The sequence below is a fragment of the Equus asinus genome, chromosome 15 (genome assembly GCF_041296235.1).
Source record: "Equus asinus isolate D_3611 breed Donkey chromosome 15, EquAss-T2T_v2, whole genome shotgun sequence".
Lineage (NCBI taxonomy): Eukaryota > Metazoa > Chordata > Mammalia > Perissodactyla > Equidae > Equus > Equus asinus.
Window position 1 is genome coordinate 37153622 of NC_091804.1, and position 22325 is coordinate 37175946.

The following is a 22325-nucleotide window of genomic DNA, read 5'->3' on the forward strand; positions in this document are numbered from 1 at the left end:
AGCAAGAGCTGAGAAAAGTTTTCTCCAATTAACTTGGATTGAGTTTCCTTTCTTCGTTATCTCTGGATCCTCCAAAAGGAATTTGCAGACGTATCTGATTGGTTGTCGAGGAAAAGGGCAACACGAGAGGCACTCAGACGCTGAGAACAGTACACGACGCCCGTGTCTAATGGCTTAGCCACCAGAGCCTGAAAGAGTAGTCTCCCAGTTGACAGGCTCCCCAATTCACCCCTGGAAGAAATTCGGGGCTCTAAATCTCAGACGGAGACATCTGCTTGTTTGAATTTCAGTCTGTTTCCAGGTAACTATCCGTGGCAGACACTTGGCTCGCCTGCTCAACTGTCATTCACCTCCTCTCCCTCCACCCCCGACCCCTTCTTCCTGGCTGGCAGTGCCTGGTTCCCACAATATAGACTAAAAGTGCCAGACAAGCATTTTCAAGCCTTTTTCGCCTCGGGACTCGTGATCCAATCCCCACCAATGAGCCCAAGGGCAAGTCAGCTGGAGGCCAACGGGCTAAGTCCTTCTGCTCAACAAAAAGGGAAGTGAGGAGACAACGCTGTTCTCTCAGGAAGATTTTTGTTCAGCCACTCGTGATAAAACCCCCAGCAGCCATCTTACAGCCATGAGGAACACATCGCCCTAACAATGAAATGGAAAGAGTCGAGCTTTGAAAGAACTCTAGCCTGGCCCTGCCTCTGGGTCCTCTCTACACATGATAATAAACCCCTATTGTTTCAATCGCCTTTCATCAAGATCTATTACTTGCAGCAAAAGCATCCTATCTGAGCCACTATCTTTTTCCCAAAGTTATTAAATAACTGGGAAGGGTTGGTCAAGACAAAAGGAAATAAATGAAGGCTCTAGTTCCCACACGAAATGAAGCAGAATGAGGTCAGGCTCTGAACAAGAGGGCATTGCTGGGCAAAGCGTGTCCTACACATCTCTCCATCTAGAGTCCCAGAGAGAAGCAGCAGCCATCTTTTGTGATTTTAGCAGCAGAACACCATTCAAATGTCATCATCACATTGATCTGATGTCTAATTTCTTTCCACATAGTTCTTATTTTTCTCCTTTCTCTACACAAAGGCGATGCCACAGACGCTATCCTATAGCTTGCTTTCTTCCCACTAAAGACATCTGGGAGAGCTTTCCATTTCACACACAGAAAGCTTCCTCGTTTGAGATCTAATTCCAATATACCTTTGAATCCAAGTGACATTCCACATTAAATTATTCTGTAGGTGACATTCTTATTCTCAACATTTGCAGAAGCATCGTAGTTGGGAGTCAGCCAGAAGAGAAGACAGCTCAGAATCGTGGAAGCCGCAATAACTGGTTTAATGAAGAGTGTTTAGGCTACACCCATTCCGGTCACTGTCCCTGTGCTTCTGCTCGGGGGTCCGTACTCGCAGCTCCCTCCACCCGGAAGGTCTTCCCCATGGCCGCGTGGCTCCCTCCTCCCCTTGTTCAGGTCCTCCTCACATTTTAGCGAGGCATTCCTGGACCTCTTCACTTAAAAAGGAAACACCCTGCACGTCCCTCACTCCCTATTCTTCATGTTCAATTCATTTTCTCTTCTCCTAAGAGAACACTCTTCTTCTAACACGCTGTATATAATTTCATTTATTTGGGTTTTTGCCCTTTTCTCCTGAAGAGAGATATGTGATTCATGCTTCTTTTTGTTCTCTGTCGACTCCCGAGCACCTAACAGGCACTTGAGAAAGAGCTGTTCCACGAATGAGAGCATCAGATGGCAACCACTCAGAACAGACCACCACAACCAGTCTTCCCAGCTTGGCTACCGACGAGGCTTCAATGACGCAGGCGGAGACGAGATCCAAGAAAGCAAAAGGCAGCGTGAGGTCTTTTCAAAATATGTGCACTGTTCAAGGTTCATAAGGAAACTTCTGAAATGTTCATCACAGGAGAATCAGAGAAGGCTGCAGATCTCAAAGTGACCCCAAGACCCACGAAGAACCGAAAAGAACATTCTGTGTGACTGTGTTCCTGAGAGCCGCAGTGCTGAATGTCGGTCCAAGAGGAGGTGAACAGGATAAAGCAGGTCGAGGCAAGAAATTTCGCTTTTCCCTATATCTGGATTATTTGAAAGATTAAAAATAAAAGGAAGAGAGAGAAAGGAGAGGAAACAAGGCGAATAATGCATTCAGTCATCAAGAACTAACCTCACATTCGGGACAAAACCAGTCCCCCTCTGGTTCCGATGTCAGTCTCAGACACTTAGCGTGATAAACCCGGGGACAGAGCTCACAGCAAAGGACTTGGCCTTCCCGGTGACAAACCCAGCAGTAGAAATCATTTCGCCCATCCTGCGGTACAACATCAACAGGGTCTGTGGTGAGTGGCTGCTTCATATAGTAAAACGGACCATGTCTTAGTTCTGACTGAAATGTAGGCAAGAAAGACAGGTTCGGTTTCAAAACAAATGTGCATTCTCAAAAGGAATTTGAACAAATACATCAATAACAACAAAAGAAAATTACAGCATTTCAACATTCATTACAAAGCCATCTTGGGGGACTCTACTAAAACACAGAGTTTGCAGGTTGTTAGATAGTAAGAGATTTTTCTTTCTTCTATTTGAAGAGGCCATGGATGGAAAAGCTGGTGTCTAAGAGTTAACAGGCAGCCCTGGCAGAATAGCACGATGGCCGCGAACCAGGCATCCCTGGGTTCAGGTCTCAACTCTACGAGCTGGGTGACCCCAGGCAAGTCGCTCAACCTCTCAGCTTCAATTTTCTCATCTGTAAAATGGGGGTGACAACACCTAACTTCGTGGGATTGTGGTTGGGATTGAACGGGATGACATAATGGACGCATTCAACACAGTGCCACCATTACTAATATTGCTAATACAGTTAAGGGCCCAACGTGCAGAAGTCTAAACGTACAAAGCCAACAGAAGCACGGCACTTGCCCTGGGATTCTTTCAACAGCATGCAAGTGGAGAGCGGATCAACCGGACCTGAGTCACCAAAAGATGGTCATCTACCCTCAATGCATAAAGTACGTATGAGCACAAGAGGCTTCCTAAAGCCGGGATTCTCAGCCACAGCAGATCCTCGTGTTTACAGAGGAGCCCCACCTCCTGTTGAGAACCAACAACGGCAGAAAGATTCGATGGGTGGCCAACTCATGGGAGCCAGACCCCTTCCTATCCCAAAATATTGGCAGAAATGTTTCCCTAACGATACTTTGTAGAAATCCAGCAAAGGCACACTGCAACACATACAATCACTCAGAAGAAACTCATTAGGGAAATGTCTATCAGAAATCAATAAGAAACCCCGCTTGGAAACACGAGGAAGTCAAAATGACCTGGCAACTGGCTGTGTGACCTTGAGAGAGCTACTCAACCCACTCTGGGCCTCGATTCCACGGATTACAGCTCAGCTACAACCACACGACCTACCTTTGAACAAACTTCCTTGTAGAACAAGGTTTTTTTTCCCCGTCCTTCAGTAAAACATTACAATTTCCTCCAAAAAGATCTTATATATTGGTTAGAGACTGCGTAATTTTTGTTGATACTGTGAATGGGATCTTTTTCTATTATATTTTCTAAATAGTTATTGTTGGTACATAGAAATGCTGTGAGATTTTTAATACTGACCTCATATATAAACAGTTCTAATAGTTTCTTGATTAAAAATCTTATCATGTCAAATTAACATCAGTTTCATGTGTTCATGTCTAATATTTTTACGTTACTTTTCTTTTTTCCTTATTTTAATGGCTAGGACCCCCAGGATAACGGCAAAGAGTGGCCAAGATTGCAGGCGTTCATGACTCCTCGTTCCTGGTTCTTACTACGAGGTTTGAATGTTCTCACAATGCCTGCTATTTCCACACTCCTTGAGAAAGAGCCCCACAGACGCTTATTTAACAGATCTTGTTAACCAATCCTTTCAAGCCTCCCCATTTTCATTTCTACTAAGAAAATAACTAAGACTTTTAAGAGTGATTGCATAATTCTTGAGCCCAGTTATTTCCCTCTTTCAGTACAATGTTTAAGATAGAGCACTCTGCTTGGTTTCCAGAGGGTGACATCATTGTTAAAATATTCTTTCCATGTTACGTTTTTCAATATACTGTGACACACACCATCTTCATCTTACCCTCACAGCCACCCAGAGAGGTACTCAGAGTACATAGCCCTAGTCTTACTTGACAGATGAAAAGACTAGGTTAAAAAGACTTATCTGATCCCCAGGCCCAGAGCAAGGCCTCAAACCTGGGTCTCCCAGCCCTTTCTCATGTCCCTATGCCCCATATAACATAATGCTGGATGCAGAAGAGATTCTGATGATTAAGGGACCCCCTCAGAGAACGCTCTCTGTAGTTCAAAATAACTTCTGCTTAATGCAAAATGCTGGAGGGAAAAATCTGAAAATTAAAAAGACAGCCAGAGGGGCTGGCCCCATGGCTGAGTGGTTAAGTTCACGTGCTCCGCTTTGTCGGCCAGGGATTTCGCCGGTTCGAGTCCTGGGCTTGGACATGGCGCCACTCATCAGGCCATGTTGCAGCGTCCCACATGCCACAGCCAGAAGGACCCACAACTGAAGTGTACGGCTATGTACCGGGGGGCTTTGGGAGAAAGGGGAAAAAATAAAATCTTTAAGAAAAAAAAAAAAAAAGCCAGAAACATAACGGAAGGGCATGTGAACAGAGACCAGCATCTCGAGCAGGGTTCTCAACCTTGGCACTGAGGACGTTTGGGCCAGAAAATTCCTCATTGTGGGAGCTGTCCTGTGCACTGTAGGAGGTGTAGCAGCTTCCTCGGCTAGAGGCTGGTAGCACCCCCATGCACAAAACTCTGACAACCAAAAATCTCTCCAGATATTGCCTAATGTCCCTTGGGGGGCAACACTGCCTTTAGTTGAAAGCCACAAACGTAGAGGGTCTATCTGCCTAGGAAAATGGTTGAGGTTCTTTGGAGGGAGGGGGGCTTGGTAGAGGAAGAGAAGGAGGAAGGGGGGAGGGGGAGGAAGAGGAAGAGGGGGAGGGAGGTGAAGAGGGGGAGGAAGAGGAAGAGGGGGCGGGAGGTGAAGAGGAGAAGAGAAACTCCTATTGAAAGGTAAACCACACCTATCGGGCAGGCAGAACTATTTCTAAGCTCGCAGGGTCTTCCAGGATGGTTCTGTGGCTTCTGCAGGATGGCAGTGAGCCATATTCCAGTGCCTGACTCCCTTTCAGGAAATTAATAACAGGACAGGAAGAGTCGTTAAGATGTAAACGAAACTGGGAGAATCAAATACGACAGCTCATCTCCCGAGCTGGCAACCCAGGTCCTTTTCAATAGGAGCGGGGGTTCTGCCACTTCAGAAGTTCAGTTTCCCCCACGGTCCTGCCACAGCCCATCCTGGTGGGGTGGGCGTTCCTGGGAGGAGCACCAGGGCTGAGCCAGGCTGCCCCAGACCCTTTTCAGGAGATTCCACCCTTCCCTTCGGCCGCCGCTGCGGCTGAGAACTGAGAACCAGCTGCCGGGTAACCTCCTTGTCAACCAGACACTGGCCTTATCTGCTCCTTGTGCTTCCTACTCCCTAAAAAGCAGCTGATAACAAATATGGAATATTTAAAAAAGAAAGAGCAAATCATTTCAGGTAAAATGAGTTATGATTTTTTCGCCCCCACATGTATAAGGTGTGTAACCAGCTGGTAAAGCAAGCGGGTTGCAACCTGTGTTATTCCAGGATAATTGCAGGCTGCGTGAGCAAATGTGCTTATTTCCCTGCTTCTTCCACAGGTCGGCTTAACAAGAAAATAGACAGGCTTGATTATTCACTTCTGGAATAGCCCAGTCTATACCAGAAGCTTTTTCTATAAAGTGTTCTATAAATATACGAGTCAGTCAGTCACGTGGTCTCTATCGCCAGGACTCAGGCCTGCCACTGCCGTGCAAAAGGAACCAGAGACAATATGTCATTGTATTAATGTGGCTGTGTGCCAATAAAACTTTATTTACAAAAACAGGCTCCGGGGCACATCTGGCCCACAAGGCTGTAGTCTGCCACCACCTGGTCTGTGTAACCCGGAGAATGAGCGCTCTGACTGTGTGGGAGCACAGGGCACACGTGCTGGGGACGGGGGAACCACAAACTCAAATTCCTACAGGGCCACGTAGGTAACATACATGAATAAAAATAGATCTTGCTCCAGCTTTTGTCCCCGTGCCATCTGATAAAAACCATGGGTCCTGGCAAAACATGTCTCTAAGAAGACCTGTCCAGGCCTGGAGGGTGAGGAAGGCACTGGCATTCAGCCCCAAAGCTGGCGAAACAGCAGGGAGGGGCAGAGTTCATGCCCGTCTTAAGGGGGCAGCCCCACTCAGCTCCAGTGACCAAGGCAGCTGGGTGGACACATGCCACCAGTGCTGCCTGATCTCAGGGAGATGCCGGCCAACCTGCTGCCCCCCGAACTATCTCAACTGTCAATACACTGCCCGGGCCCAACAAAGGACTTCTGTGAAACGCCCCAGTTTTTAAGACAATGCATGGGCTCAACAAAATAAGTCCTAGGCCACCCATTTACGGTATGTGTACACCCTGTACCCAGAGGAGGTCATGAGGGGCCCCATGACTTCTTTGCCATGTTTAGTCAAAGGTATACCCAAACCCATTCAGGTTAACAGATTATTTCTCAATCCTTTGATGAGCAGGAAAAAAAAAACAAAGAGAGAATCTTCCAAAAGGACTCTTGGAATTCAAATACCCCCAGGAAGCAAAGAGGAGAGTCATACTTTTTAGTAAAGGCCCTAAGGTCATTTGAGGACAAGATGTTTCTTGCCCCATCTACTGCAGGGTGTTTGGCAACCTGACTCTCATCCACAAAATACAAGGAGTGTCCTTCTAGGCTGTGAGGTGTCCCCGCCGCCACCACCACCACCGCTCGCAAGAGAAAGCACCTACATGTTTTCAAACCTTTCCTAAGGGGTGACACCATGACCAAAAGGCTTTAAATATTAATTATAAATCTTAGAATACTTTTTCCCCTAAAAATAAAGTGTGTTTAAAAGTGGTTCTTAAAACTCTCCTAAAAGTATTAAATTCCCAAGACATGAAAAATGGGTGAGGGGCCGGCCCCGTGGCCGAGTGGTTAAGTTCGAGTGCTCCGCTTTGGCCGCCCAGGGATTTGCCAGTTGGGCTCCTGGGTGCGGACATGGCACTGCTCATCAGGCCATGCCGAGGCGGCGCCCCACATGCCACAACTAAAAATATACAACTATGTACCGGGGGGCTTTGGGGAGAAAAAGAAAAAATAAAATCTTTAAAAAAAAAATGTTGGTGACTATATTATGATGGTAAAACCCAGCATGTGCAGACCTACAATTTGCTTTTAATTCCATAATTTTTTAATTCTTTAATTCTAAAAGAAAAAAAGAAGAAAAAGGAAGTGTCCAGAAGAATTTTGAGGGGATTTTGTTCCCCTTAGGAAGGCAGACGGGGAGGAGGGAGTTGCCCCTACTCCGTAAACATTACACGCTAGAATGAACCATGGAGTCAAGGGTCAGAATACTCTTTTTTTTTTTTTTTTTTACAGTTAAGGCTATTTCTCCTTTGCCAACTTGTGGCTGTTCAGCCCCACGGAGTTTTCGATCTGAAAAAAAAACCGACAATCCACCTTACAGTGTTCCTCGTCCAAACCACTATTTTACAAGATAACTGAACCTCAGAGATGAGACAGCAACTGACAAAGTCACAGAGCAAGTTCCCCAGATGCGGTGGGGCTGGCAAGAGCCAGGCCTCAGGTCTGGAACACGTTTCCTCCAGTGCCACAGTCCTGTAAACTCTTCTATCAACACTGAAGATGACTGTTCAGGAGCATAAACACGCCCTGTGCTGGGTCACCACGCTCTGCCATGTTCCACGCCCAGAGTGCGGTCTACACTCAGGAGCTCCCACCACGTGTCAAACTCTGGGGCGACAGCAGCCGCCAGACACTGGCCACTGTCTGAGGCTCCCAGTCCAGAGGGGGACACAGATTTACAAACACATCACTGTGGTCATGAGGCTTAAGTGTTACGGAAACGGTATTATCACACGGATGGGGAAGGGAGAGAAAACACCTGGACTGCCCACGTTGATCAGCTTCCAGAAAGAGAGGTGAGCCAACTCTTAAAGGACAGGCAGGAACTCACAAAGCATGTGTGCACACACACACACACAGAGGGGAGGGAAATAAAAGACTTTCTACACACAGGGGGCAATATCTGCTTCACGCTTACTGGTTGTTACCAATAAGTAAGCAAGACAAGGGTCTGCCCAGGAAGGTGAATTAACTGGCAGAGTGAAGATTTGCGGATTATTTGTGGCCTGAAAGTTTCTTTCTTAGTCTTCAATCCCAACAGCTATTGGACGGCTCCTGGGTGACAGGGGTGGGTTGTCACTGGCATCAAGCCAGACAGGCAGACCTAAGCTCAAATGCAGCTTCTCACTTGCTCTGAAGCCTTGAGGAGGCAACTTAACCTCTCTGAACCTCTGGTTTTTTCACTTGTAAAACGGAGACAATTATAAGGGTTATTATAAACATTAAGATTAACACAGAAAAATGCTCACAACAGAACGTGGCACACTGTAAGCACTGCTTTCAGTACTGTTTTCAACGACAGTATGTTTAAATTGCAATGCCCCCAGAAATTTATTTAGGACCCATCAGTTTTTTCTCCTATAATGGGATTCCCAACCCATTAGACCTACACAGTCCAACATGGGAGCTACAGGCAGCCACAGGCAGCTGCTTACATTTAAGTTAAATTAAATGAAAAATTCAGCTCCTCAGTCACATTTGCCACTTGCAAGCCCTCATTGGCCACACGTGGCCTGTGGCTATCCTACTGAACAGCTCAGGCCTAGAACAATTCTAAAACTGGTGTTTAATTATTTCACATATAGTTTGTGTGATTATTACACTCAGTGTAGAGCCTGGCTTAATTTTTACTATTATTAGTATTTATGTCATTCAGCTCAATTCATCTTCACAACAACCCTGTGAAATCAGTGGCAGTATCATTATTCCCATTTCAAGAGATGAGAAAACTAGGCACAGAGCGGTTAACTTGCCCACAGCCACACAGCAAAAGCAGAGCTGGCATTTCGCTATGTAATTTTGAGGACGAAAATAGATTAGAGCACAGAAACGTGCCCTCTCACAGTCCTGGGCATTTAACTGTTGCTAGGTTTCTTCCCGTGAAAGCTGCAATCTTGTTTTATTCAACCTGAATCCCCAGGGCCCACTCCAGCTCTCCGTAACGCACAAAATGGATGCACACGTCCCAAGCAGGCCCTGCTGCGGTGGCATCGAACCACTGGGGCCTCCCGTCTCCTCCAGCACTGGGAGACTGGACCTCATGGTCCACTAAAGCATCTCTCTTTTTTTTTTTAATCAGAAGCACATTTAGCCTGCATCAGAGGATTTTACAGCCAGAAGGTTCCTTAGACAAGATCCAAGAGGACAAACAGATTTTCACATCTAGTTGACGGGTCCTCGCTGCCCAGGGAGGGTGGGGTCTGCCGCCCGTGTCGAGGGCAATGAGAAGGCATGGTGACCAGTCACCAAAAGCGACCGGGGGCAATGGGCAGGCAGAGCGGCTGCCTCTCCACGGACCTAAACCTCTGATTTTACAGATGAGAAAACTGAGACCGGAAGGGAGCACGTCTCAGCCACGCAGCCACCTCCAGGCCGAGCTCGGAAGCATCCTGCTGGCCATGGCCTAGGAGGGAAAATCCTCGGGCCATGTAGGGCTACAGTCCTAAGGCATGAAGAAAAAATCCCAGGAAAAGCCCCAAACCCTAATGCACAGTATCTTCATCCCATCTAGGTCACTGCCCTGTCCCCCAAACGGATCTGAAAACCCCCTGGAAGTGTCTACACAGGTCCCCTTTGAGCTGCCCTTTTTGTCCTATGCAAATGACAGCTGGAGAAAGGCAGCTTGCTAAATGCCAGGAACTCGAGCTACTAGGAAACCCCGGGGGAGCCAGAAGGCTTCCCTACAGCCTTTGTCGTGCTGGCGTGGACGCCATCCCCAGCGGCCGTTTACCTGCTCCTTATTGCTATTGTTCAGTAATCCGGGTTTCTTTTTCTTTTTAATGGGGCTTGTTGACGTGTCCTGTGGCGAGTGGCCATTGGAAGAATGTGGAGGGCTGGGGAACTTTCTTTTCTGGGCTGTTCTCTCTGTGGAACCAGGATCTGAAAGAGATACACAGGACCACATATTTTAAAGCAGGCAGGCAGGCCGAGACCCCGCAGGGAGGGTGTGTGCGGGACACAACACATTTTGTTCCCAAACCCAATAGCATTTTAGCATTCCTCCCCGGGAAAACACTTACCCACTCTTTTCACTGCCTGTCTCAGAAGCCACACAGTCTTTCTTTGGCCTACATAACATTTTATATTTTAAAATATAAAAATAAGGGCCCGGCCCCGTGGCCCAGTGGTTAAGTTTGTGCACTCCACTTTGGCAGCCCAGGGTTTCACTGGTTTGGATTCTGGGTGCGGACATGGCACCGCTCATCAGGCCACGCTGAGGTGGTGTCCCACATGCCACAACTGGAAGGACCCACAACTAAACAATACACAACTATGTACCAGAAGGCTTTGGGGAGAAAATGGAAAAATAAAATCTTTAAAAAAAATAAAATAAAATAAAATAAAATATAAAAATCAAGAGACTTCACATAATCCCCTAGATTTTTGGCTTCTCATAAAAAAATACATCATGGCCTGCAGAGCCTTATGGCACCAGGCAGATCTGAATACCAGGTGCTCAGATTGAGATGGGAACGTGCCCTCCATTTTGCCACAATCCCCACTCTTCCCTACTGTGTCCCAGTTGACAAGGCCATGATCCAACTGCCATGAGTGTTCACACAGGCACTGGTACTGTCCTTATCCCAAAGAAGTATTTCTTCTCCACACCCGTGCCTGACGGCAAAAGCAAGAAACCACGAAAGATAGACCAAGGCCACACGCTTCAAGAAAACAAAAGCAAACACACTTCTTTGTGGAACACAGTAACATTTATTCGCGTTTGTCAGGCTAACAAAGTGTAACCATGTAAGAAGAATGTACCCACCCACCAGAAAGTGCTCATGGCCCCGTCACCGGTACTCATCGTACTTGCAACTCTCCTTCAAAGAAATCCACGCAAATTACATTCTCACTGATTCTCATTTGTACGCCTACCCCACTCTTGCCCATCCACTCCTTTCTATTTTAATTCTCTCAGCATCTCATTTAAACACATATCTACTTCCCCCACCATCCAATCTTCAACTGCCAGGACTTGATTCCATTCCATGCTCGACGGCTGTCTGGTTAGCTTAGGGATGTCATGGCTCGGCCTGGCGTACTTACATCCGGAGAAACAAAAGCTACAAGCACCAGAAGAGGGGCAAGCACAGGTGATGGGATGGGGTGAGGAATCCAGAAAGGTGACTATCTCCCAGATAGCCTGACGACATTCCTCCTCCAGGGTTAACTCTCAGGCAGGTCCCAGCACGCGGGCTGCACCGTGTGTCACCATCCTTGTGCGTCCGGACAAGAGCCGCCAGGGCAGATTAACAGGGTCCAATAGGGTCGCGTGCAAGGCCTCCCAGTGGTGGACTGTTGACTGAAAGGCGGGGCATCTTCCAGCACGCTCACAAAGGAGGACAATGAGCTGCTTTTGCAAAATCCACTCCACACCATGGAACTCTCCAGTCTCCCTGGGCAGGAAAATCCTGAGACACGGCCCTGAGAGGCAATTAAATGCTAACCACAGGCACCTTGAGGGAGAACAGACCCCAGAGTTCGGGGGAACATCCCACAGCCATCAAAACGGAGGCCCAGAGAGCCCAAAGGGTTGGCCCAGAGGCACACGACAGCTGGTTAGTGGGCAAAGCCACTAGAGAAAGCCGCGGCGTGGGACTGACACGTACCCCGGAGAGTGCCTCCTCTCATTCCCACAGGGATGCTCCACGCAGCCATCACACGCGAAAACCCTGGCTTTCTCCACACGGTCTCTAACCCCGAAACCTCCTCCTAGAAACACATTCTAAATACGCAGTCACAGGGGAGCAAAGCACATGCCAGATGACTCATCTGCTCCCTGCATGCTGTACCTAAGACTGGAAACGACTTCAATGCCCACAGAGAGAGGACGGGTCTGACAACACACGACAGCCATCCTGTGGAATATTCTGCAGTCACTAAGAACGAGGCGACACCTCCACACGAAGTGACGCTCCCCAAGCTTCCGCATCAGGTTAAAAAAGAAACGCACGGATAGCACCACGAACAGACCACCATACTCCCCCAAAAAAGGATGTTTTTTATATATATCCATGTTCACATAAGCCTAACATATTCCTGGATGAGCACAAAAATACAGCAGAGCTCAAAAGGGGGACTGGTGGCTGCCTCTGGGAAGGGAACCTGGGGGCATTAGTTTCCACTGTGTACCCTTGTGTACATTCACATGTCTGTACTACTTTATTGAAATAAAGAAATTTTTTTTTTATTTTTGAGGAAGATTAGCCCTGAGTTAACTGCTGCCAATCTTCCTCTTTTTGCTCAGGAAGACTGGCCCTGAGCTCACATCCGTGCCCATCTTCCTCTACTTTATATGTGGGATGGCTACCACGGGATGGCTACCACAGCATGGCTTGCCAAGCGATGCCATATCCGCACCCAGGATCCGAACCGGCGAATCCCGGGCCACCGAAGCGGAATGTGGGAACTTAACCACTGCGCCACTGGGCCAGGCCCAAAGAAAATTTTAAAACGAGGTATTTAAGAGGTTCCGTCTCACATAGAAAAGCAGCAGGTGCAAACGAAAGCCAGTAATGAGCAAATGAGGGATAAAAAATGTCACCAGACAAACAAGCTGGGGCTGATCACCGTGGGCTTGTGAGTGCAGCAGGGAGTTTGGGGTTTGGTGCATGTGGATCTGATAAACCCAAGCAACTCTGCTCAAAGAATCAGAGGACAGGTGTTTAAGAACAGGGTTTTGGGGGCTGCAAGGGGCTGCTGCGTCCTGGAAGAAATGGCGTCCTGGTCAGGCAAAAATTCAAAGCAAGTGGGCAAAGGTTTTGATTTTGTATGTTTTGCTCAGTCTGTGGGTAGATTTTGGAAGAACAAAGGAGATGTGCAAAGACATGCCAAGGGAAAGTTGGGGGCACGTTCGGGAGAAAACAAGTAGCGCGTTTTAAGGTTTCTCAGGAGAAAGCTACGGATTTCTGCAAAGGACAGTTCCTCCTCAACATAAGGACAACCTCGGCACCCTCCCACCCAACGCCATCAATACTCTCAAACACTGCCACAACAAAAAGCGCCCCCACGTATTTCCCAAACGCTCCCAGAGGAGTGGTACCAGCCTCCTGAAGAACCGCTGAGCTGGAACATGGCGCACGGGGGATGAAGGGCACAGCCAGCCCACACCCAGTCACCCACGGGCCAGAAAGGGCACCAGCCCCTCCTTGGGCCGTCTAAGCTATCCGCCCGTGGCTGAGATCCGCCAGGACAGTGGCTCCCAAAGTGTGGTCCCCGCTACAAGCAGCAACAGCATCACCCAGGAATTTGCTAGAAATGCACATCCTCAGGCTCCACGTCGGAGCTACAGAATCAGAAGCTCCAGAGCAGGGCCCGGTGACCTATGGTTTGACAAGTGCTCCAGGGGACTCAGACGCACACTGGTTTGAGGTGCTACAGGGTGCAGGTGTGGGGGTCGGGGGGGGGGGCGTGGAGTCGAGTTCTCAAGCCTGGAGAATCCTGCTCCACCCTGGGGAGCCAGTCTCCTCTGCTTCCTCACGGCCACCTGGGGGGCAGGCTCAAGACTGAGGACACAGAAGCCAAGCATGGAGGCAACGTGAGAGAATGAAGACAGCCAAAGAGGAGAGGACCCCAGGGAGGTCTCCTACTGCTCAGAGCCTCAAGGCCACATGTGTGACATGGGAAGCGAGGCAGAGAAAGGAACCAGACCCCAAGTTCTTACCTGGAGTCCAGGAAAGCGCTTCAGGGACGCACGATCCACAGGGCGCGGTTTCCGTGTGTGGACACAATCTCCTGGGAAGACGGGGCATAGCCCACCTCACCCTCTCCACGGTGTCAACAACTCTAAAAATCAACACCCACAGGGCCAGAGGATCTTAAGAAATCCCTTTTAACTTTAAAATTCTTTAATCCATGGGACAGAGGGGGAAAAGTCACTAGAAATGGATACACTCATAAGCAACTGAGACAGCTGGGGAGGGCGTGCTGCCCAAACCCAGCAGGAAAGAGGAGGGAAGCAGGGTCCTGCTCGGCGAGAGGAGGGGTCCAGCCCAAGGCTGCCCCAAACCGAGAGGATTCCAACCCTTCTAGTCTCAGCGAAACATAAACCCCAATTCTGTTCCGGGTTACAAACACACCGACTCCCCCTCCAGAGTCGGGGAGAGTTCAGCAGCCAGACACAAGGAGTAGAAATTTAATAGGTTCCGAACAAGAGACACAGCTGTCAAGAGCAGAGGCTTCCAATGAAGGCTCCTAGGGAGAAGAATTGGGAAATGCTGGCTGGATCCAGCCTACTTCGGAGGGACGAGATAGCGGGCCAGCATGCTGACTTAAAAACCTACCCACCCCAGTGGGGGCTAGGCCACTGGTGGTGATAGAACGGTGGGTGTGGAGCTTGCTGTAGTCATGGTAACAAAGCCGCCTTGAGGATCTTTTCCAGAAAGCGGAGTCAAAGATTTTTTTTCTTCTTCTTTAACGACTTAATTCTGACGAGGACGTATTGCTAAATGCATTTCATCTATAAACTTGGAATCATGACAAACAGCTACCCTAGACAATCGCCCAAAAAATGGTTCACCCGTGATCTGAAAAGACCTCCGTGCGAGGCAGCAGGACCCCCAGTTCTCCTGGGTTGGCCCACCAGTGATCCTTAGCCTCCCACCCTACCCTCAAAATAAGTCTGGTTCTGAAGGAGTTAATGTGGGCGAGGGAGGGGCTGCCTAGAGGAAAGGGACAGAGCAATGACTCAGGAAAACAGCTTGGCATGGAGCAGGAAGTGGCAGCATTCTCCCCTCCTTGTGACATTTCACTGAAATCTGAATATGGGAAAGTCTGCTGGGTGCTAGGAAGCAAGCACGTGACGACATCCTTGCTCTGTCTTGTGAACCACCGGAAATCATCCCGTTCAGCCCTTCCTAGATGTCCCTTGACTTAAGGGACACCTTACTTCAAGATAACCTGGCCTCTGAGCTTTCCGTAGCCATGGGTATTAACCGCGAAGACTTTCTTTTATTACATACAATGTACTAGGCCCTCTCAAAATGTCTCTGGAGTCCTTCCCTCTGGGTCACCTGCCCAAGATCACACAAGTGGCAGGGCTGGGATTCGAACCCAGGCCCACCAGTGGCCTCACGCCAGGGAGAGGCTTGTCTCAGCTCTGCAGCAAGACGACTTCCTAATCCAGGGTCTCCGTTTCAAGAGGACACTCTCATTTTGCCGTTTTCTTTCTCAACCGCAGTGGTGGTAGGGGAATTCAACAGGAGCTCTGGGAATCGGGAGAAAGGTGGAAATCGTTTGTGTCACTCGCTGATGACGCAAGCCGTGCTCTCAAAGGCAGTCCCCACGACACATGTTCACCTGCCAATCTTCCAATGGTGGCGCCAGAACCAGAACCACAAAATAGGCTGAGCGGGGCCCAGCAGCCATCTCCTCTCCCAAACACTTGTCCAACTCATCCAGTGCCCCACCGCCCAAGCCACACAGGCAGCCTCCCCTACACACACCCAGCGCCTGAGTCACAGCACTCACCCTCTGCAGAGTCTAGGAAATGACATACCATGACAGGGCACCGTCAGCTCCAGGGAGGGAAAGGGCCCCAGCAGAGAGGCTGGGCACTTCCTCATGAGGACCAGCCCCGTGATGGGTTTCTGTGGGTGTTAAACTTCCCTAAGGATGTCGCTCACCAGCGAGCCTGCTGGACGCTGAATGAGAAGCAGCCTCGGTCAACAGGCTGACACAGGCACAGCAGGCCACAGAAGCAAGGTGACCAACCGTCGGAGGGCCGGAGATGGACAGTCTCGCACAAACCAGGACAAGCTGGTCACCCTACACAGAAGTCGGGGCTGCTCGCTCTGACAGGCCGGGTCACAGACAACACAGGCAGGGTGCCACAGTGGTCAGGACCCAGCTCTTCTGCTACCCAGCAGTGTGGCATTAAAGAAGCTACTTAACCTCTCTGTGCCTCATTCCTCGGTAAGACAGAGATCACGGTATCTTGTAGAGTTATCGAAGGACTGACTTATTCACGTGAAGCTCTTAGCATTATACCTGGCAAAAAGTAAGCACGCGATAAACGGTGGCTCTTTTTTTAAACCCACAATCGTCCCTCCTTCTCCTCTTCCTCCTCCTCCCACCAGAGCTGGCTTCTCGGAGGAGCACAGGTCCATGCCACGAGTTCAAAGTTATGGAAACGCCAGCCTATATAAAGCGGAGACCAGAATCAGCCCGGGACAGGCTTTCTCCATCTTGATCAGACGTGAGAAGTCCAGTTTCCTCGGGCGACTGCAGGCAGGCTCAGAAGCAGAGGCCTGTGCCGGCCGGGGCGGGCGCGCTGCAGACAGCACTCGGCCTAATTGCCAGCCCTCTCCATGGCCTACTTCAAACGCGGCCACACGCTGCTCTCCCAGAAGCAGCGAACGCCTGAGCACGGTTAATCATTTCAAAGCGTTTCCTCCCAAAGACGCGGAGCAGGTACGCACACAGGCCCCCCTCCCCAGGAATCTTCGGGCCCTCTCCAGCCAGGAGTTACATCATAATGAAACAAAAGCCCGGAATTTCCTCCCGGCCCAGAGCAGAACTGAGAAAAGAATGGGGGATGGGGAAGGGGCAGCCCTTCTCTTCCAGCAGAGAATGCCCGAGCCCCAGGAACGCGGCCCAAAACAGCTCTCCAGCGAAGAGTCTGCTCCCACGGTGAACATCTCCCAGACCCACAGATCTGGGAGACAAAGCTACAGCCTGGCCGGCTTGGGCCTGCCCCAGCCTCCTCCAGAAGGGCTGCATGGGCCTGAGCCGGACTTCTAGAAGGTCTCCTGCCTGGGACTGTGAACTTCTTACCAGACCAGGAAAGAGGGGCAAAGTGGAAAGAGGCAGTGGAACAAAGGGTCATCCTCAACTTGGGGAAACTGTCCTTGTACCAGAAATGCCAGGTACATCGGAGGCAAAGCAAGTGAGGGGCAGGTGACCCTGGGAAGAGGGGCTTACCTGCCATTGAGAAACTCTGCTGCTCAGAGGGCCTAGCCTCTCTTTTTTAAAGAGAACAGAGGCTCACACACGGCAGACATTCCTGCTTCCGGATCCTCAGCGGCCTCTCCCAGGGGGAGGAGGAAGAAGCCAAGAGGACAGGCTAAGAGTCACCACTTACCAGGCCAGCCCCGGTCTTGTACGCACGAGGTTGTCCAGCGGGGCAAGGACGCCCTCGCCTCCCTGCAGTCAGGCAGCGTGTGGCAGGGCGACTGCCTTCATGTCCCCGGGGCTTTCAGCTCTAATTTATCACCCTCGACAGACAGCAGCTCGGCGAAGCTGAAATTTTTCAGTGCACTGCACCGAAGAGCCATTTATTTCACCGGACGTGAATAAACACACCAAATTGCTGCTCTTCTGCCGGCCGGAGTGACTATCAAGGGGGTCTGTGGTGGTTTGCATTTGGAAGGTGCTTTAAGTTTTTTAATAACTTTCAAATTATCTTTAGGTCTGACGTGCCTCTCCCAGAAATGAGAAAACCATCTTCCCATTATACTGTGTGTGCGCGTGTGTGTGTCTCTCTTTCACTCTCTCTCTGTCTCTGCCAATAATGCAAAAAGGGGTGATTAAAGGGCACATTCATATGTAAAAGGTGAACTTCCAAACTCTCCTGGCAGGACAGAAATTGCTCCAATCTAGGGAAAAGAGGCTGATTTACAAATGAATTCACTGGTTAGCCCTCAACTACTAGAGGCCACAGCAACCGGGCAGCCCTTTCTCCCCCGCTCAGCCGGGATGAGGCCTTCTGGAAAAACGACAACCTCTCAACAGGAATTTCCTGGTTCAAGAATGCTAAGCTCTTTCCATTTTTAACAAAGAGGGGGAGGCAGGGCCCAGCTCCGTACAAGAAACCACAGCACCCCACCCACCCCCTCAGCAGGTCCAGGCCCAGAAGGCCGTGTCCGACGTGTGTACATATTCAAGGCCCTTAGAACTCTGCCAAACCACCACGAATGAAATGTGGAGTAACCGGTTGCCTTGGGCCTTTACGTCATAGCTGGCTGATGGCTGAGCAGAGGGTTCGCAGGACCTGGTTCTGGCAGCTTGAAGCCCGTCTGCATTATTTATAGAGGCTGCAGGGACTCGGCGTGGTGGGCCCCGCCCCCCCGCCCCCCCCACCCCCACCCCCCGGCCCAGCTCAGGCTAGAAAGTGAAGGTGCTGGCAGGGGGCTTTCAAATTGCAATGGGGAATTGCAGCATCCAAGGGCCAACTCAGAAACAAAAAGAGGACTCCACCAACAGCAGCTGAAGCCGGGAAGTGGGCTGGAAGAAGAAAAGGGGAAAGAAAGAGGCTTCGGGAAGGGGGTACCTGAAGGAAGAGGGCTGCTGGGAGCCAGGCAACCTGCCCACATGCCCTGGGCAGGGTCTGGCCTCTCTAAAAGCCACCTGAATGAAGACAAGAAAATTCTCTAACACACCAGAGAAGACGGGGAGGCCTCTACAGCTGCCTCATCACGTGCCTTTGGGGAAGCAGATTTCGGACCCAAATTACCCTGGTCAAAAGGATGCTGAACATCACCCGGATCTCGGTGGGGCGATTCTAAAAATGTGCCCTGCGGCCTGCAGGCTCAGGAGTGTTAGGAAGATGGACGTGCATGGCATCACAGCACACCTCATGGAACCCAAGATGGGAAGCAACTTCAGTGTCATCAATAGGGGACTGAGGTGCAAAACCTCGTGATGCAGCCGCAAGACGGAATAAAAAAGGAAGCACATCTTTATGGACAGGCATGGAACAAAACCCAAGCGAAAAGGGCCAGAAATAGAACCTGGGTGAAAGAAAGGCGGGCGCAGGAATTCTTTCTGATCACGGTCACATATTTAACTACCTAGGACATTTCTAAGTGGCTACGGGGGAAAGGGATGAAAACAATATTTATATAACCCTCACCAGGGGCCAGGCACTGCCCTAGCCAGAGACCGCGTCTGCATCCCCAGCACCGGGCACCCAGGAGCAGCTCAAAACACGCCCCAGAATTAATCAGGTGCCACTGTTAAGGGGCTCAGGTGTTGAGAACAGTGTAAAGCAGAGGTTCTCAATCAGGTCCCCCCAGGACACTTGGCAGTGTCTAGAGTCTTTCTGGTTGTCACAACGAGGCAAAGAGCAGGCGCTACTGGCATCGAGTGGGCAGAGGCCAGGGATGCTGCTAAACACCCCACAGTGCACAGGGGGATCCCCGCACCAGTGAAGACCAGGCCTAAAGCATCCACAGTGCTGACGGGGAGAAACCCTGGTGTAGAGAAATGTCGGGAGCTGCCAAGCAGGTCTAACCTTGTGTAAATACACCGCCCACGGAGGCAAGTGCAACCTCTGAGAAGGAAAACGATGCCTAATGTTTCACCTGGCAACCCTGACTTCAGGTTTCAAAGGGAACAAAACAAAGGGACCAGTCGGTCAATAACAGTCACTGAGCAACGACCAGACTTCTGGGCTCCCTGGGAAGACTCCTGTCCTGGGAGAAGACAGCCAGAAACAGAGTCACAGTAACAGCTGCCGTTTCTTGACCACTTGTCTGCAAGGCACGGTCTTAAAGACAATTACCAACCTATTTACTCCTCACCACAGTTCTAGCAAGGCGGTAGGTGCCGAGAACCCCCATTTTATTGATGGAGAAACTGAGGCCTAGAGCAAAAAAGGCCCCTGATGATGTGGCTAGGAAATATAGAATGAATGTAGAATATATTCAGTATAGAAATATGGAGTAAGAAACCGATTACAGAGGGCCAGCCCGGTGGCGCAGTGGTTAAGTTCGCACATTCTGCTTCAGCGGCCCGGGGTGCGCCGGTTTGGATCCCAGGTGCAGACATGGCACCGCTTGGCATGCCATGCTATGGTAGGCATCCTACATATAAAGTAGAGGAAGATGGGCATGGATGTTAGCTCAGGGCCAGTCTTCCTCAGCAAAAAGAAGAGGATTAGCAGCAGATGTTAGCTCAGGGTTGATCTTCCTCCAAAAAAAAAAAAAAACCGATTACAGATGGACACAAAACTGAGCCGGAGAAAGAGCAAGCATCCGTGAACATATCCTGGGGGCGAGGGTGTGGCCAGGGAAAGGCTGCTGTTTCCTTCTCCAAATGGGCTCACGGGATTCACAGCTGCTGTTTATTGAGAGGCTAGTTGACGAATCCTCTCAGGAATCCCAGGAGGTAGCGATGGTGGTGTTGTGCCCATTTTATAGCTGAGGCTCAGAGAAGCAACGTCATCTGTGCTCGAGGCACAAAGGTGAAAGCAGCATGCGCTGGGGACTCCATCGTCCACCACAGCTGCGTTCCACTCTAAGACCCTCACCTGCGCCAGGCAGCCACCTTCCCCAGGGCTGTGCGTGCCACCTGCTAATCCTCCATCACTAAGGGCATGCCTGGCACGGACCAACATCAACAGAGCACTGTTGTTCAGTGTCTGGGCTCTGGAGCCATACCACTACGTCTGAATCCAAGCCCCATCACCTGACAGCTGTGTGTCCTTCGGCAAGTGGCTGAGCCTCTCTGTGCCTCAGTCAATTCAGCTGTGACTGTTAGGCTCTTCCTAAAAGGGTTGTTAGGATTAAATGAGACAATGCCTGAAAAGTGAACAGAGTCCAAGCACCACCAGTTACTATTACTATTTCCCTGAAGGGGGAAGAGGATCCAGCTCAGAAAACAGACATTAACCCAGAAATCTCAAACCTGCCTCCCCAAACTTTTTTGTATCTTCACCATGATTTGCACCAGACTAGGTCTTCCCAACTTGTTTCCGAAGAAGTTTCACTGATGAGAAACACAAACTTCCACAGTCAGTCCTCTCAGGCTGGCACAGGTTCAACCAAGCAGGCTCGAAATCCCTTCAGGGCTCAGGATTTCTCCCCAGATTAAAGCAGAAGGCGCCAGGTGGCCCACAGTCCCTTCCCCTCTCTTCCCGATGGACCTTCCTCCCCGGACGCCCCCAAAGGCACTCTCCTCCTACTAAATGAGGGTCATCAAGCCTGGGAGGGCACTGGCCTCAGAATCCTAGTGCTCTGCACAAAGAATGGAGAATGCCAAACCTCCCGGGGTCAGCGGGAGCGCCCAAGGGGTGCCTGGCAGGTCAGCGCCCTGCAAAGGGTTGCTCCTTCCCTGCCCATCCTCACTTCTGCCTGTTCAGGTTCAATTCAGCCTTCACAGCTACCAGCCGGATCCACGCCCCAGGGCTATTCCCTTGCCCTCTGGAGCAGCCTCTTTCAAACCCCCATGAGATAAGCAGTCCTGTGCTAGAAACCCTCCAGGGCACTTCCTGCAGACGCCCAGCATCTAATCAAGACCTACCATGCCCCCAGCGATCGGCTCTGCTCACCTTGTCTCCTCCATTCACTCACCCCTAACCACAGTGGCCTCCAACAAGCCAAGCTTCTTTGCAGTTGCTGGCCCTTCCTTCTAGAATGTTCTATGCCTAATTTTCCCTTGGTGGGCAACTTCAGATTTGACCCAAATGTCACCTCCCCAGCCTTTTATGACCACCCCAGCCTCCAGCCCCCTTATTATATCATCCTGAAGTGTTTTTTCCTTTCATCGCAGTCGCCTCGAGCTAAAATTTATCGAAAATTATTTTCTTCTTTTGCTGGTTCAGTTCTTTCTTGTGTCTCCTCCAGAACATGAGCTCAATCTCAGTTTTTCTGTCTCTCTTGGCTGCAACCCAGGGCCTGGCACACGGCCTGGCTCAGAGGGGCCCCAGGAACACCTATGAGACCAGCCAGATGCGCGAGAGAAGGTTAACAAAGCTGCGACAGCAGACCTGACGCACAGGAAACTCCAGTTTCTCTTCCCCAGTCTAAGAATGTCTCCCGGCAAACTAGGAAGGCAGGAGCGTTGTGAAGTCAACAGGCTCCCCACAAAAGGCAGCCTGGCCATTTCAGGGTCCAAAAGAGAGAAACTGGGACAGGAAACTCCTTTTTCAACAGGTACTTAGCTCTTCCTCTTTCTTCGTTAAAGAGCCCATTTCCCCAAAAGTAGGGGATTAAGTAAGGATTTATATCCCGCACGTGATGGGGCCATGCAGCTAAACACAATTACTGAAAACCAAAGGG

General features: G+C 50.1%; 1 protein-coding gene across 50 annotated transcripts in view; it reads right to left on the reverse strand.

Moving 5' to 3' along the window:
- ZMYND8 (zinc finger MYND-type containing 8) overlaps nucleotides 1–22325 on the reverse strand; it is a 115659-nt gene that overhangs the window by 70180 nt on the left and 23154 nt on the right. For 23 of the 50 annotated variants that reach the window (XM_070486042.1, XM_070486034.1, XM_070486054.1 and 20 more), the window contains 2 exons: nucleotides 10058–10206; nucleotides 2187–2405 (listed from right to left, as the gene is read on the reverse strand). In XM_070486042.1, coding sequence (XP_070342143.1) covers nucleotides 2187–2405; nucleotides 10058–10206 — 368 coding nt within the window. Of the gene's footprint in view, nucleotides 1–2186; nucleotides 2406–10057; nucleotides 10207–13990; nucleotides 14574–15823; nucleotides 15951–17247; nucleotides 17502–22325 lie in introns of those variants that run through there. The other 27 variants (XM_070486029.1, XM_070486048.1, XM_070486061.1 and 24 more) reach the window with 10 other exon arrangements.